Source organism: Salmo salar, chromosome ssa07 (assembly GCF_905237065.1).
Source record: "Salmo salar chromosome ssa07, Ssal_v3.1, whole genome shotgun sequence".
NCBI lineage: Eukaryota > Metazoa > Chordata > Actinopteri > Salmoniformes > Salmonidae > Salmo > Salmo salar.
Window position 1 is genome coordinate 46,257,182 of NC_059448.1, and position 16,211 is coordinate 46,273,392.

A 16,211-nucleotide genomic window follows, 5' to 3' on the forward strand; every position below is an offset into this window, starting at 1 on the left:
TGAATATTGAGTTTTACTTACATTTATCCTAGGCTATACATTTTTCTTCCATTGATTTGTAACAGGTGCAGCAGGTCAACAGAACATTTCTTTCCCCCTGACTTGGGATGCTCTCCAAGGTGCTGAAACGCACTTTGACAAACTCTAATACAAAATATGTTCTCACAACCAATTATAGCATCATAATAATAACAATAATAAAACATAACAACAATTATTATTTTGAGATAATTGATATGAAAGAACCTTTTTAGCATACATTTATTTGGCAAGTTAATAACACATTTTCCTGCATATTATAGAAACAAATGTGATAGTAAAGAATGGAACAACAGTCGATCATTTGGATTCATCAGAATTCAGGATATAATCAAACACATTCTCTAACATGCTGGACATACACGTTGCATTTCGTTATTGTGTTATATAGGCCTAGCTATTTATAGCATAATGCAAGGATTTATTTTTGTTATTTGCAATTTAACCACTATAGATAGAATACTCAAGTGCGAATTAGATCGTCTTCAAAGCCTGCGCTAATAGTTTTGGAACGGCACTATTCCAATGTAATCAATCTCAGCTGGTTACAGAAAATGACATCGGTTAACCTATCGGCGGTGTTGGATTTCTAGAACATACTGAAAAAGGTATGATGAAAGAATACTTCTCCTTGTTGTTGTTAACAAAAATCTAACGAAAAACTCCCTCACTTTATCGAATAATTCATTTAAAGTTAATACTTGTTTTATGTAACTTCATATTTACAATGAGTGACTAATTTTCGATGTGCATTTTCATTGGCTAGTAGTATGTCCGTGTGATTCAGTGCTACTCTAATATTGACTACTAAAATTAAAATGTTTACTTAAAATGACTAGTGTCTGGGTTGCAGCAGGTATTATGAATAATTTATATAAAGATGAAGCAGAATGCAGTAGATGTTATATTGGACAAGCACACAGATTATAAACACAAAGAGTATAATGGAAATCTACAAGATTGATGAAATGCATTGAGATTCTATCATTGCACACATCAGTATGGAAGGATGTCTCCAAAGTGGTCTCCTTACTCCATCTTCCGCAGGGCATTGCACAAGATCCCAATTTCCCCTAAAATAAAAGCAACATGATAAAATTAGGTAGTTCATCTGTAGAAGATTAAGAAACATTCAATTCCAGTAGGAGTTGGGCATTCATACAGATATTGTATTTAATTAAACTATGTTTTCAATTTGTAAAAGGCAAGACAAAAATAAATCTATAGCTCAGATGGTAGAGCATGGTGCTTGCAATGCCAGAGTACTGGGTTTGATTCCCGAGGACCACCCTTATGTAAAATGTATGCCTGCATGAATTTAAGCCGCTTTGGATAAAAGTGTATGCTAAATAGCATATATTACATACAGTGTATATAAATTACAATTGGTAGAAAATCTCATTTGAATCCATTTCTAATAGTACTTGATGTTGGTATTTGCATAAGGGGTTATTGAGAAGTTAGTTTTATGAGGACTCTATAGAAATGTCACACACCACTGATGTTGTCAGCCAGGTTTCTCAGCTGCTGGGTGTTATCCAAGACTTCAATGCTTTGGGTGTACGCATTGTAGCGCACTGAGAAAGGCCTGGGGATGGTGTCGGCAAATTTCCTGTATAAAGAGTCATGACATAGGACTTTCAATTGAAAATGTGAACGTATATATTACGATATAAAGATCCAGAGAGTTCCAAAGCAAATCCAGTGAATGAATGTGACATAATAAACGTTTAATATTGTACAGATGTTAAATATTACCTGACTCTCTCTTTAGCGTCGTCAAAGCTCTCTGCAACAAAGTAAACGGGTTGGAACTCAGTGATTGGGTACTTCTGGAGGCTGGTCTTTGCAGGGTCAAATGGTTGAATCTTGGGCTTGTCTGTCAAACAGTACTGTAAAACAATTCAAAAGAGTCAAATGTTATTCCAGAGTTTGACTCCAACTCTAATCCCCATTTACGGGAGATGCACCACTGTCATGAATCAATCTACAATGAGTAGAATCCAGGTTACATGTCCTCATTTGGTGTTTTGAGGTCACGGACCACTAGCAGTGTGCAATTCCTCAATGACATTCTGTGCGCCTCGGTAGCAGTAAACAGGAAGTGCAGTGTGAATGGCGTCCTGCTGTGATATGACTCAGCTAACTGCTCATCCTCTGATGACAACGTCTGATGTAACTGGTGACTTAAGATATGAATTCTGTCTCTGCCCCCTACTTCTCCAGTGAACCACTAACCCACTCGTCACCAGTTTCCCCCAGTGACACATTTCGCCTGAGCCCTGGGTGGACCACTAACAAACTGATTGACAGCTGTATCGCATTATTGGAAACCAAGATTGGTATCAGGGCAGGTCTGACGGTTTTGACTAGTAGAAGTTACTTTTTGTAGCAGGTTTTGGAGAACTTACCTGGAAGTTTTGGAGAAGTAGGTTAAGATTAGGGTTAGCTAAAATGCTAAAACTGTCCCCGACATGACTCGAACATATCTAGCTACAACCAGGTCTGCCCTGAGAACAGTCTTCGTTTCCACTAATGCGATGCTGCTGACTGACAGACCACTGGGCTACCTCATAGGGATTTGTCTATATTAGAACTGCAGGAAGGAGTCCTGTGCACGTGGGCATAAAAACAGGTCATGAAAGACACTCTAGCAAAAATGACTATTTGTCATTGTAAGTTGCTCTGGAAGGCGTAAATGCAATGTAAATACCTGCAGCTCTCCAAATGATGAGAGAAGGCCAGCTCCATAGGCCTTGATCTCAGAGCCCTGCTTGCAGAGGCCAAACTCCACTGTGAACCAATAGACCTGTGGACAGACAGACACAAGGCCTCATCACATATTCAATATTGTTTTGTATTCCTCTGGTATCAGGTGTCGGCTGTAGTTGATGTTGTGAGACGTCTGAGATACTTACAGTAGCAAGCCTCTCAATGTACTCGTCAGGGGCACCCAGGGAAGCCAGACCGATTTCCTGTTCAGAATAGCGTCAAATAAATCCAGTTATTGTCTATACAGTTGTAGGTCGGAAGTTTACATACACCTTAGCCGAATACATTTTAAACTCAGTTTTTCACAACTCCTGACATTTAATTCTAGTAAAAATGTCCTGTCTTAGGTCAGTTAGGATCACCACTTTATTTTAACAATGTGAAATGTCAGAATAATAGTGGAGAGAATGATTTATTTCAGCTTTTATTTTTTTCATCACATTCCCAGTGGGTCAGAAGTTTACATGCACTCAATTAGTGTTTGGTAGTATTGCCTTTAAATTGTTTAACTTTGGTCAAATGTTTCGGGTAGCCTTCCACAAGCTTCCCACAATAAGTTGGGTGAATTTTGGCCCATTCCTCCTGACAGAGCTGATGTAACTGAGTCAGGTTTCTAGGCCTCCTTGCTCACACACGCTTTACCAGTTCTGCCCACAAATTTTCTATAGGATTGAGGTCAGGGCTTTGTGATGGCCACTCCAATACCTTGACTTTGTTGTCCTTAAGCCATTTTGCCACAACTTTGGAAGTATGCTTGGAGTCATTGTCCATTTGGAAGACCCATTTGCAACCAAGCTTTCACTTCCTGACTGATGTCTTGAGATGTTGCTTCAATATATCCACATAATTTTCCTTTCTCATGATAGCATCTATTTTGTGAAGTGCACCAGTCCCTCCTTCAGCAAAGCACCCCCACAACATGATGCTGCCACCCCGTGCTTCACGGTTGGGATGGTGTTCTTCGGCTTGCAAGCCTCCCCCTTTTTCCTCCAAACATAACGATGGTCATTATGGCCAAACAGTTCCATTTTTGTTTCATCAGACCAGAGGACATTACTCCAAAAAGTACTATCTTTTCCCCCATGTGCAGTTGCAAACCGTAGTCTGGCTTTTTTATGGTGGTTTTGGAGCAGTGTCTTCTTCCTTGCTGAGCAGCCTTTCAGGTTATGTCGATATAGGACTCGTTCTACTGTGGATATAGATACTTTTGTACCTGTTTCCTCCAGCATCTTCACAAGGTCCTTTGCTGTTGTTCTGGGATTGATTCGCACTTTTCGCACCAAAGTACGTTCATCTCTAGGAGACAGAACGTGCCTCTTTCCTGAGCGGTATGACGGCTGCGTGGTCCCATTGTGTTTATACTTGCGTACTATTGTTTGTACAGATGAACGTGGTACCTTCAGACGTTTGGAAATTGTTCCCAAGGATGAACCAGACTTGTGGAGGTCTACCTTTTTTTTCTGAGGTCTTGGCTGATTTATTTTGATTTTCCCATGATGTCAAGCAAGGAGGCACTGAGTTTGAAGGTAGGCCTTGAAATCCATCCACAGGTACCCCTCCAATTGACTCAAATTATGTCAATAAGCCTACCAGAAGCTTCTAAAGCCATGACATAATTTTCTGGAATTTTCCAAGCTGTTTAAAGGCACAGTCATCTTGGTGTATGTAAACTTCTGACCCACCGGCATTGTGATACAGTGAAATAATCTGTAAACAATTGTTGGAAAAATTACTTGTGTCATGCACAAAGTAGATGTCCTAACCGACTTGCCAAAACTATAGTTTGTTTACAAGAGATTTGTGGAGTGGTTGAAAATGTAGTTTTAATGACTCCAACCTAAGTGTATGTAAACTTCTGACTTCAACTGTATCTGCTTCAGGATATTGTGCTGTAACACAGATGAAAGCGTTCTACAGGAGCAAAACCAATATTAGAGAAGGACTGACACATGCAGTACAGTTGCATGGCATTCCCCTCAATCCTCCTCAACATTATGACTAGCATGACTGTGTTTGAAGCTGATCTTTAAAGTGGTACCCTTTTTCACGCCAACAATGGATAGTTCTCTGAAGTTATGATACCAGCAGGGGTTAAAGAAGGTTAATGTCCTCTTGTGTTCTTTACCTGTGAGAATTGGGCAAAGGTGGGGTCAGCAAACAGAGGAACATGGCCCAGGAGTTCATGACAGATATCCCTGTGGAGAGATGTAAGTCAATGACTGTAGAACATATTCAACTATGTACAACTGGTCCCAAGGTAGGATGTGACACTTATATAAAGGCACGGACACACCAGTGGCGTTTGCCGGCCGAAAGTACCAACCGATTCTATATGTGTGGAAATGGGCGAAAATGACGGAAATCGGACGGTCCCTAAAACATACCATGGCAATGTTAGGTTTTTGACGGGTTTTTTTCTCCTTAAAATGATGAGGGTGACACTCACGGCTCAGGTGTGTACATGGGCTTGGATTGGTGACGGATGTACTGTGTAGAGTGGAAGACTCGGAAGGCCAGACCAGCCAGGAAATCCCGAGAGGAGAGCAGGCCAGCCACCGGGCGCAGCCGAAAACCTGTGCACGCTAAAACAGAGAGGAGGGGAGGGTATCGTGTCGGTGTATGTGGGACGCTGATAGAAGCATAGGAAGTGGGGCACATAGGCACGATCTGTTGTCTTACACTGCAGGTAGCGTGAGATGTCCTCCAGCTGGGGGATGTTGTCCTGCCTGTAGCCGCAGTACTGCTCCAGCAGGGGGAACACACGGTTGTGCTCGCGGCAGGCGTGCGTGGGGTACAGAGTCTTCAGCTCATTGAACACTGTGCTCCATGTGGCCTTCTCCTCCGCTGTGTACTCCACCTTGGGAATGACCTGGCCACTGAAACAGAGAGACACACTGTTGTTAACACACACTTGTGTATAATATGTTATTCTATACACAGACACACAGTCCTTATTTGGTGAGGGAGGATGGATGGGTGGGGGGGGAAATCAGTGAGTGGATTCACTTCATTATTCTACCAAGGTCCCACTGCTATGTAAATGTGAGCTTCCTGTGAGGGTGTTTTCATTGGGGCTGGCGCTCTTTGTAGTTCCTGGGAATAATGAAGTCTCAATTATGCGAACAAAGCTAGAGGCTTCAAATCCACCACTGTCCCCTCTGTAATTTGTCCCCTTTTGTTTGTGGTCATTTTCAATAAAAGGCAAAGCGGGGACTGAAATGAGGCTGGAGGAGAGGGACATAGATCACTTCTAGTAGGTTCTAGAAGCTCTCTTCACCTCTGCTTTTGTGTAAAAGAGAGGGACCCAAGAGAAAAAGTATTTTAGTCTGGATGGATATTTACTATCTGTAGTTGTAGGCAATGTCGGCAAACTCCTTCCTCCTGGTTCTGTACACTGGGTCTGTGAAGCCCTGGTGTGAAAGACAGAAGTAATCAATGTTAGACCTTATTTATGATCACTGCCTGGCCTTGTATATAGTGTGTAAATCCTCAGCTAGGACTACTTGGACTCTTTGACAGCATCATACTCCCACTCTGCTGAGAGCCCTGGCTGGAAACACATATTCAAATGAGGCCTTTGTAGAATGTATGCTGCTCATGAGGAATACATTTCACTTTAAAGGCGGTGGCAAAAGGGAGCAATTATCTATAATTATAGGGGCTCAATTAAAGCAATGACATCAATTTGGGGCCCTAGAGAGTTTCCATTAGAATAGATAGCAGAGTGGGGACTGTCATCACGATGTGAGTCTTTCATAAAACACACGTGTGGGTGCACATGCATACACACATGTACATACGTATGTACACACACGCTTCGTGTAACAACAGGTGTGGACTAACAGTGAAATGTTAACTTACGGGCCCTTCCCAACAATGCAGACACACATACAATACAAAGCAGACACCCAGTACACAGTGTGTAGGATGTAAACAGACAGTAATAAATGGTTGATCCTTACAGGGTGATCAGAATCCAGCTCAGATCCGTAGCTCAGAATCTGGTTGGCAAAGCGATCCAAGTCCTGGATGTCATTGGGGAACCATGGAACTGTAGGACGGGGGAATCTCCTCATTACCCAGGTCAGATGAATGTGACAAATACATATATACACGGCCAAAACAGACCAAATAGAGATACACATGGCCAAAACAGACCAAATAGAGATATACATGGCCAAAACAGACCAAATAGAGATACACATGGCCAAAACAGACCAAATAGAGATACACATGGCCAAAACAGACCAAATAGAGATATACATGGCCAAAACAGACCAAATAGAGATACACATGGCCAAAACAGACCAAATAGAGATACACATGGCCAAAACAGACCAAATAGAGATATACATGGCCAAAACAGACCAAATAGAGATATACATGGCCAAAACAGACAACAACAAAAAACAGTCGAAACGGTGGTGCATAACTTCTTGAGATGTAGAAAACTACAATTTAGTAATATTTACAATTGTCTATAGTATATCTGCCTTGTGTTCAATGTCCAATTCCAAAATGTAAATTGATTGAAACAAGTGAAGCCCAAATGAATATTGATGTGGATGGCTTTGTGGGGGTTTTGCCTGCAGGGTGCTTTGTATTGGGATAGGACACTATCCAGTAACCATGTTGACAGTGAACAGAGCACCAGAGGAGGTCACCCATTGGCTCATTTATGACAGTTAGAAGTACGGGACGTCGACCATTAATCTAAATCGAGGCCGTGTGGTCCAGCCTGAGGCTAGGGGAACAATGGGACCCCACCAAACTCCTCTCAAAACAGCCTGTCTCCATCTCAGACCATAAATATCTGTAATATCTTCCAATGACACATTAACCTGTCGCCCTGTCCAGTAGACCATAGGGCTAGGCAGAGGGGGCTTGGTGGTGGCCCTGTCTGTCTGTCCGGGATGAGCGATGACCCTGTTAGAGTTTCCCTCCTCTGGGTCTGTGATAGAGGCAGTCTGTTCTGTGACAGTCAGTGACACTGGGCTCCTCTGTTTTCAGCCAGGCCAGTTGGTGCCCAGTAACTAAACTAATGTCATTGTGGAAACAACTAATAAAGGAGGCTGGATGTGAGGGACAGGCCATCCGTCTCCGCGGCGACGCTCATCACCTCATTAGACAGTCTGGCTGGTGGCCTGCTAAAGCGCCACCCAGAGTTCAGATCATGTGACACACACACACACACACACACACACACACACAGGCTTTGTCTACTTCCCCCTTCTCCCTCCTAGACACAAATATATCATCATATAATTATTGTAATTATTATTATAATTATTGTACTTAAAATAATGATTTATTAGTCATGATTTTAAATCAGTCATGGTTTTTAAAACTTTCAGTCATGGTTTGTAATGCATATCTAGATTGATTATTCATTGATAATATCTTTCTATATACATACACACCAGGATTAGGGTGAATTCAATTTCAACTCTAGTCAATTCAAAAAGTAATTCTGTATTCCAATTCCAGAATTTTCCAAATTAAAAAGCGTTTCCGAGAATTGGAATGAACCCCAACCCTGATACACACACCTGTGTCCTTCTGTTTGTTGCGTGAGAGCTCGTGCACGTGGCCACTGATCTCGGTGCGCAGGCCGTCGATGACCTCGTCCAGGGAATTGGAGTAGCTGGTGTCCACGCTGATGAAGAACTCAAACTCCTGGTTGTTCAGTCGCGACGGGCGAGACTCGATGTGCATCAGGTTGATGCCCTTCTCCTGTTGAGTCAGAGACAGAGGAGAAGCCATATAGGTCTGTATATCCTGTGTGACAGCTGGGTGGTTCAATCCTGCTATTAGATCTTGTACATCACTTTATTTCTTTTGCTATTTTGTTTTTGTATATTTACTTTAAAAGCATTCTTGTATTATTGACAATAACACTTAGGTTACATTTTTGAAAAACTACTTTAAAAACCTGTGATTCAGCTCGTGACGATCTAGCACTGGAAATACTGTATGTGGACTTAGCATACCGCTAGAGGGCGCCAAGTGCACATCCAAACAGTGGTAATTTGACAGGCTTTGTGGAGTCGACCATGCCCTTAGGACAGAACAGTACACCACTAAACAATCACCCAGCTAATTAACTGTGGGCTGGATGTTATAGAACCGACTAGAGCCAGGACGGACGTGAGCTGTGGTAGCATTAAAAGGGCTTGCACAACAACATGCAGCATTTTTATCAATGCCATCACATCTTTGAAATCATTCTGTCAACTTTTAGCATTTTCTAAAATAGCCACACATTCGATTTTGGTCATTTTGGATGAGATTCGATGTGTGCATATACATATCTATGCATTTCAATATCAATTGTAATTTTTGGCCCATCCTGGGAAACATGCAAATCTATATTGGTTCATTATTTTAAACATTTGGTTTGGTTTTATAGCTGTGGAGAGGGAGTAGAACAATCTCTTACTGCCACAGTCCCATTCCCCCTCACTCTCCTCTCTCTTCCTCTCTCGTCCCCTCTCTCTCTCTCTTTCCATCTCCATCTGGATCCCATTCTCCAGACTGGGGCTCTATGGAGACCATATGGATCTGCTGTTGTTTCAACATCCAACAGCTTTTAGTTACAAAACAACGCTCCACCCCCCCTCCCCCCATGGCTGGCCAAGCATTTCTCTCCATACTTTACATCTGATGTGCCTTTATTGACTCCTTGTGGTGTCAGTGAGTTTGTTTGCCCTGTTTGTTAGGTCTGTCTGTGTATTAGTTTAGGCAGATAGTTTAGTGTTTCCTTTGTTGTTGACAGGAGATCAGTACTGCAGTGCCAACTGATGTTGCTGAGTACAGTGGAGTGTGGTCAGTCCTGCGGAGAGAGAGGGCAGTGTTGATGGTTTTCAGGGTAAGGAGGGTATGGATGCTGGAAAGTGATTGGACTAAAACTGGGTCTGATAATGGGGAGGATTGGGGTTTTACAGGGAGATGGGGGGTGGAGTAGGGGGTGGATCTGGGGAATGAGAGCTCATAGGTCCAGAGGAGCTTCTCATGTTTACATTTGGAACACAGCACGTGGAAGATACTTATTGATCTCACACATCTCCACAAACACGCATTAAGATTTTGTTTTACTCCATTTTTAATCTGTAGGGGAGAGTGGGGTAAGTTGAGCTGTTTCATTCAGCATCACGACATCAAGGGAAATATAGTATTCTTTCTAACAAAGATATCTACATATATTTCAGGATGGTGTGTGTCCCTCGAAATAATTAGAATTCATAACAGTTTTGAAAATAGCTTGCCCCCCAAAAAAGTGGTCTCTTGGCACAACTTACCCTGGGTAGGTTGAAAATAGGGACAGGGTGAGTTGAAAATAGGGACAGGGTGAGTTGAGTGACAGTGTCTTGTGACAGTGGGTGATGGGGATGAAAGGTCAACGTTTAATTCATGGAATGGGGATGTGGTATATTGTATATTTAAATGCATGCCTACTTTCAGATATAGATCTCTCTGTACAAAATCACTAATCCTTCCATTTCTTGACCAGTTGTCTGGGACAGGGATGTTGTTTCCATGTACCAATTCGTAGGCAAGTTCTTTTGAGGCGACTGAGCCCATGAAACTGGTCTGCGAAATTCTTGATATGTTTCGCAAGCTCAGCCTCCATGTCACCAGATAAGACCTCGTGTGCCTCTGCTACTCTCTCATAGCCTCTCTTTCACACAGATACCTGTTAGTTTTCTTTTTTTGTCAATGTACCTCTTCAGTGTCATTCAGTCTATTTTTTTCCCATCCATTGCTGCTGATCGAATGGACTTCTTCCCCTCTCTCACTTCCTTGGCTGCTCTCTCAAGAACCTCAAGGGGGCTAGACCCCTGATTGTTTTACATTTGTATACACGGGACATGAGGATGTCTGCTCTGTAACAATAAAAATGCAATATCTTGAGTTTATATGCATGACCCATTGCAGGCATATTATGCATAAAACTGACAAAATGTAATCGTTTCTATGTCCATTTTCTCAACTTACTCCAAGGCAAACATTTTGTCTATATTAGCCAACATAGCTACAAGGATGAACTTTCAAGCTAGGTTTAGAAGCTTATAGAGACCCCAACTGATGTATAAAACCATCTACTTTGGTTTCGATACAAGCATCATGAAACGTATAAAACACTAAATTAATTTATTTTCTGTTTTTTGGACCTAACTTACTTACCACTTTTTCCATGTGGTTTCTTCCTTCACAGACTCCATGAAATGATAACCTCTTCCTAAATATTTGGTCAGATGATTAATTGTGTGTATGGTTTCTTAGAAACAAGGGGTGGCTCAACTAACCCTTTGACACAACTTACCCCGCTCTCCCCTACAAGTGAGGCACAAGACAATCCTATTCTGGTTTGACTACTAGGACATCAAACTTTGATAGCACTTCATCGTCGAAGGTTAAACAATGGATGTGCTGCCAAACAGCCCTGACTGCGTGCTACGAAGTACATAGTCACTTAAGTCAACACAAAATTCAAAAAAATGCACCTTGATACAGGGTCAGCTGTTGCTGGTGGTACAACTCAACATGGTCAAATGAATGGAGTAGCCATAACTGGTGACCATTTTGGAGTCTGATGGGTGTCTTCCAGTCTCTTTTGACTATTTCAAAAACAGAAACCTCAGCCTGCATTGCGGATCAAAGAGCGAAAGATTGTGTACACAGCTGCTCCCGTACATATCCAAGATAAAGATGTCATCACACTAACAGTTACCATAGAGCCATACATCTACACAGCTTAAAGAATAGGGCTTACATCCCCTCAACTCTAAATTCAGTAACCTACATTAACAACGTTGGCTACTAACACATTGGGCAACCAGCACATTGGACAAAGACGTCAGATCAACAACCACATTTTGGTTAATATTTGATTGAGTTGTCAACAAACTCAAAATATTTCAAATAAACCAAACCTTGAACCCTGGTTGAAAGGTCTTACGTTGAAATGTCACAACAATGTTCAACATGTATGTGTTATTAAGACAGCTATCTATAATGATGCAATGGTATCATTTTGATTCCGAAATAACAAGGGTACAATGTTGACAAACACTTTCTGCCCAGAGGTAGAGGGAACATACTGCACCAACCTAAAGCCTAGGACTTTAATGATACATCATGTAAAAACCTTGGGGTAGTCCTCCAACTCCTTCACACCCTGCTGGAAGCTCTCCACTAACATTTGGCTAGTTAAATGTAAATTCTGCCCCAGGGAAATGTCCATTATTCATATTTCATGGGGGTGCAGTGGTTACCCGTACAGTGCATTTACCGGTAGTATCCAATGGTGGAGCATTATTTTCCATTACCTTGGCCTCTGTCGCAGGAGCCTGCATAGAGATTAAACAAACTGGTCTATTTGTATGAGAGAGCCTGTTCCAATCGGACACAGAGCTGTACACATTAAAACACAGCAGGCCCTACGGTATGATAGAGTCCTACTGGGGGGACCTATGTACTGTATTCAGCCAGAAACAGGTCCTTTACTGAGGCAGGTACCAGGATGCAGGAGGATGGTCAGTAACCTCTAACATCTGGAGCTAACTGGAAACATGCTGTCTTATGAAGCATGTTTGGTTACGTACCTTGTAAATTCTTACATGGAGGAAGAGAAGGGAAAAGAGGGAACGTCTGGCTAACTCAGTATGAAGCCCTGGCTGTCTCTTTAAATTGGTCCCTTAGACTGACAAATGGCAGCTAGTAAACTTCGGTCTAATCTTCTAGAGCCGCTCTGATTTTTATGGGCATGATCGTTACCTCCCTAAAGTTGCTAGTGATAAATGGTCCCGTCATTGGTAGAGCATGGTGCTTGCAACGTCAGGGTTGTGGGTTCGATTCCCACAGGAAACCAATATGAAAACATGTATAAAAATGTATTCCCTCGCTACTGTAAAATGCTCTGGATTAGAGAGAGTGTCTGCTAAATGACTCCAATGTAAAAAATAACTGTCCTCCTGAAGGAGTGACTAAGCAGTTTTCCTGGTCCAGAACACAGCTGTGGAGTTGATTCTCTGACGATACTGTGGATTAGTCTTTTTCCATCTGTTTTATTCATATTTGGTACGCATGGTATGAAATGAATAAAAACACGTGATTGTTTACTTTGTTTGCTTATAGCCTGTTGTTGTGCTTGTACTGTACAACAGCCTCATACCCACCTCTCTTTCTCACCTACAGAAAATATTGCAGCATCTAGCTTTTAAAGTTAAATAAAGCTTAAATAAATAATAATAAAGCTATTTCAGTTTTTAGATATTTCATATTTTACAGCTACTTCAGCTTTTACAGTTATTTCAGCTTTTACAGCTATTTCAGCTTTTACAGCTATTACTGATTTCAGTTTTGCAGCTATTTCAGCTTTTACAGCTATTTCAGACAATTCTTGCTTTCAGCTTTCACAGATATTTTAGCTATTACTGCTTTCAGCTTTCACAGCTATTACTGCGTTCAGCTTTCACAGCTTTTTTTTTTAGCTTTCCAGGTTTTTGACTTCTTATTTGTCCTTGACCCATGACTCATTGGACAAACACATCAGGGCATTTCAGAATAAAGATTAAACATTACTTTGCATGTGTGCGACTAGAGTACATTACTGCACGTGTAAGATTGTTCGTACTGTGTACATTCATATTCACGGTTATGTTGAGTGGTTTACCTCAAACAGTCTGAGGGCTTTGGCCAGCGCCCCAACCTCCTCCTTCAGGGAGAAGAAGCAGGACAGCACCCCCGCCTTGGCACTGGTCTCTTCCTCCAGGTACATGGAGCCTTTCCTCTGCAACAAGACAAGACTCACAGTAATTTGACTTATGACCCCCAGGGCTGGACCTTAACTAACACTGCACACATTCCAGGGGGCAACCTTCTGTAGCGTGGTGACCCTTGGCATTACCTCAACTACACGGCTATTTCTCCTCCTTTATGCCCTCTCACTCTTTCGCTCTCTGATTAGCCGAACCGCAAACACGTCGCCCACTCCCTAATGACTGAGCCTCCACAATCTGACCCACAAACCTAATTGGAACCCAGGTAGATCAAACAGTTGAACAAATATGCATTATATCATTAGGATTGTGTTAATTTAATCCATGAATGAAAGTATCACTCACAATGAAAAATCATGTTTGGTGTTTGTGTGTGGGCTGTGGTTTTCGAACCCAGGTTATTTTGCATATTCTAAAGGACTTACCTCTTAAAGCGCAAAGCTTTCACACCTTTAACCTTTCCCCTCTGACCTTTGTAGTAATGACCCCTGACACCATCTCATCCAAATCGCCTATTTATCTCTACTCAGCACAAATACCTCGACATCCACAATTCCTTGAACTTCGCTGTTTATTGGGTTTCTCTCCCTTTAGAATTTCTACAGTCCATTATTGTGACGAATTAACAAACACTAAACATTTTAGCATTACCTCTCAAGCAATAGCTGATGTTAAACTGTGCACCCCTTTTCTAGATCAGATTCAAAAATCTATACATATATTTATTACATGCATTCCTGCATGGATTCATAGTCACTGACCTTTTAACATTATTCACAATGACCATGAGATGTTTACAATAGTCTAGTCTGTGTTGCCATTCTGCTGACTAGAATATTCCAGCCACAGTGAACAACATACAGTAGCTGGACAATGAACAACATAGCTGCCATTCTAAAAGCCGTTTTCACCAAATGACACTGTGACTTTATACAATAGCACATTTTAAATGGGGTTTGTCCAATGCCAAATATAGCTTTTCTCTTCCCTATCTCGTGACATGGAATTTACTGCACAATAATAATGATATGGCTATATTAAATAAATAGAATCATAAAACCATCAGTTGTCATCATTCTAGTATTATAAGTTTATAAATGTATATTACTCATTCAACATTATAACATAAATTGTCATCCCCATTATATTGTTAGTGAAAAACAAGTTCATAACTATGTTATTATACATTTAATATTATTGTTTACAATAGATTTTATGTTTAATATTGCTTACCTCTTTGCCCTTGTCCAGTGTGGCATAGTCCCCGTTATTGTTTTTGTATGCTGCGTCCATCCTCCAGTCTTCTCGTTGCGTAGGTATGAAACTACTGATGCTGAATGTGTGTGCTTTGGTCGAATTTGTTTGAGCAGCTCAAGTTAAACTTCAGCCGTTCATGTTGTCCCAAGTGACACCACACCCCCTTATGGTTTGTATCCCAGTCACGCGACGATTAGAGGCCTATGGAGCCATGAAGTTATGAAAATGCTATATTGGCACATCTGGTTCTTATTGTCTAGTGCTGGGCTAGAGGTGGCTGGGTAAGTGTTCAGAATCAACATTTCATAACCATCACTACCTGCCAAGCCTCCACCCACAGGACTTCCCTGTGATGTAACAGATGAATATGACTTAGGTATATTGACGAAGAGGATGTTCAATGCATTCCTATACTGTGACGCATGCTCATAATGAGCCATTAGACCACTATAATGACCCTAAAATCAATAAAGTCGTGTAGCTGCTACTCATATAAGGCTATGCTATGACAGTAAGCGACGCAACTTGTATCGATCAAAAGTTTGTTGCAGTTTTTGAGGTATTTTGTGTTATGAACGTTTTGATGTCGGTTTTGCTTGCTTGGCCCCTCTTATCTGCATCCAGTGATGTGATGGTGCTCCTAAAAGCCACAAGGTGGCGCCGAACAACCGGTTAAAACAGGTTGTAGCAGATGTTCAATACAGCGCCACTTCAGCATAAAAACAAACGGAGAGTTGTAAATTACTTTTCAAAATAAAGACAATTTGACCCTGAGTGTCTAATAGAACTAAGCCATATAGGAATACTGTATTTTTTTGCGTCACGTGCCAGGGCAACATACCTGTCAACTGGTGAATAAGCAGTAAGTATTTTACATTTCACATTACTCTAATTTAAAACGTTAAAACAGCTATTTAAATAAATTGTCATACAGCTCCATCCTTTCTGCTGGTGTTCAACGATCACAGTAGGGCAATAGGCCTAGACATGTAGGCCTATCAATAATGTACCACAGAATTCTCCTCTACAACAATGAAGTTAGGCCTACCTACCGCTCCTTGTTATAGTAGACCACGAACAAGCATTTGACAGAATAGGCCTACTCCTCACAATTCAACAATGTGGTATTAACAATGAGAACCCAACCCACTCATGGTCATTATGGATAGTGACATGATGATAAATGTATGCAAGGAGAGGGTCTGACCTCTACTTGACCTCTGTATAAGAGCATTCATTTCTTCAGACTGCACATATGTCATCTCACTGTATATCAGTGACTATACACTTGTCTCATATACCAATGACCGCTGTTGGATTCCATTGCATAGCTGCACAGATAGTCAATGCTGTAAAAACGGT

At 41.4% G+C, this 16,211-nt stretch overlaps 1 protein-coding gene across 1 annotated transcript; it reads right to left on the bottom strand.

Annotated features, from left to right (window-relative positions):
• Positions 1 to 243: 243 nt before the first annotated feature.
• Positions 244 to 15,122, bottom strand: LOC106609449 (phenylalanine-4-hydroxylase). The gene is made up of 13 exons (XM_014208302.2): positions 14,826 to 15,122; positions 13,487 to 13,603; positions 8,361 to 8,544; positions 6,774 to 6,862; positions 6,154 to 6,221; positions 5,491 to 5,687; positions 5,258 to 5,393; positions 4,937 to 5,006; positions 2,958 to 3,014; positions 2,753 to 2,848; positions 1,798 to 1,931; positions 1,536 to 1,651; positions 244 to 1,112 (listed from the first exon to the last, which is right to left on the bottom strand). Exons 1-13 carry the CDS (start codon positions 14,883 to 14,885, stop codon positions 1,069 to 1,071), a joined length of 1,368 nt encoding a protein of 455 aa, XP_014063777.1. The 5' UTR covers positions 14,886 to 15,122; the 3' UTR covers positions 244 to 1,068.
• Positions 15,123 to 16,211: the final 1,089 nt, after the last annotated feature.

Excerpts from the sequence above, each read along its gene's own strand:
- LOC106609449 (XM_014208302.2), bottom strand. The coding sequence starts at position 14,885 with ATGGACGCAGCATACAAAAACAATAACGGGGACTATGCCACACTGGAC. Across the intron at positions 8,545-13,486 it reads AAGCCCTCAGACTGTTTGAG|GAGAAGGGCATCAACCTGAT; the intron begins GTAAACCACTCA and ends CTGACTCAACAG. Across the intron at positions 1,932-2,752 it reads CATCATTTGGAGAGCTGCAG|TACTGTTTGACAGACAAGCC; the intron begins GTATTTACATTG and ends ATTGTTTTACAG.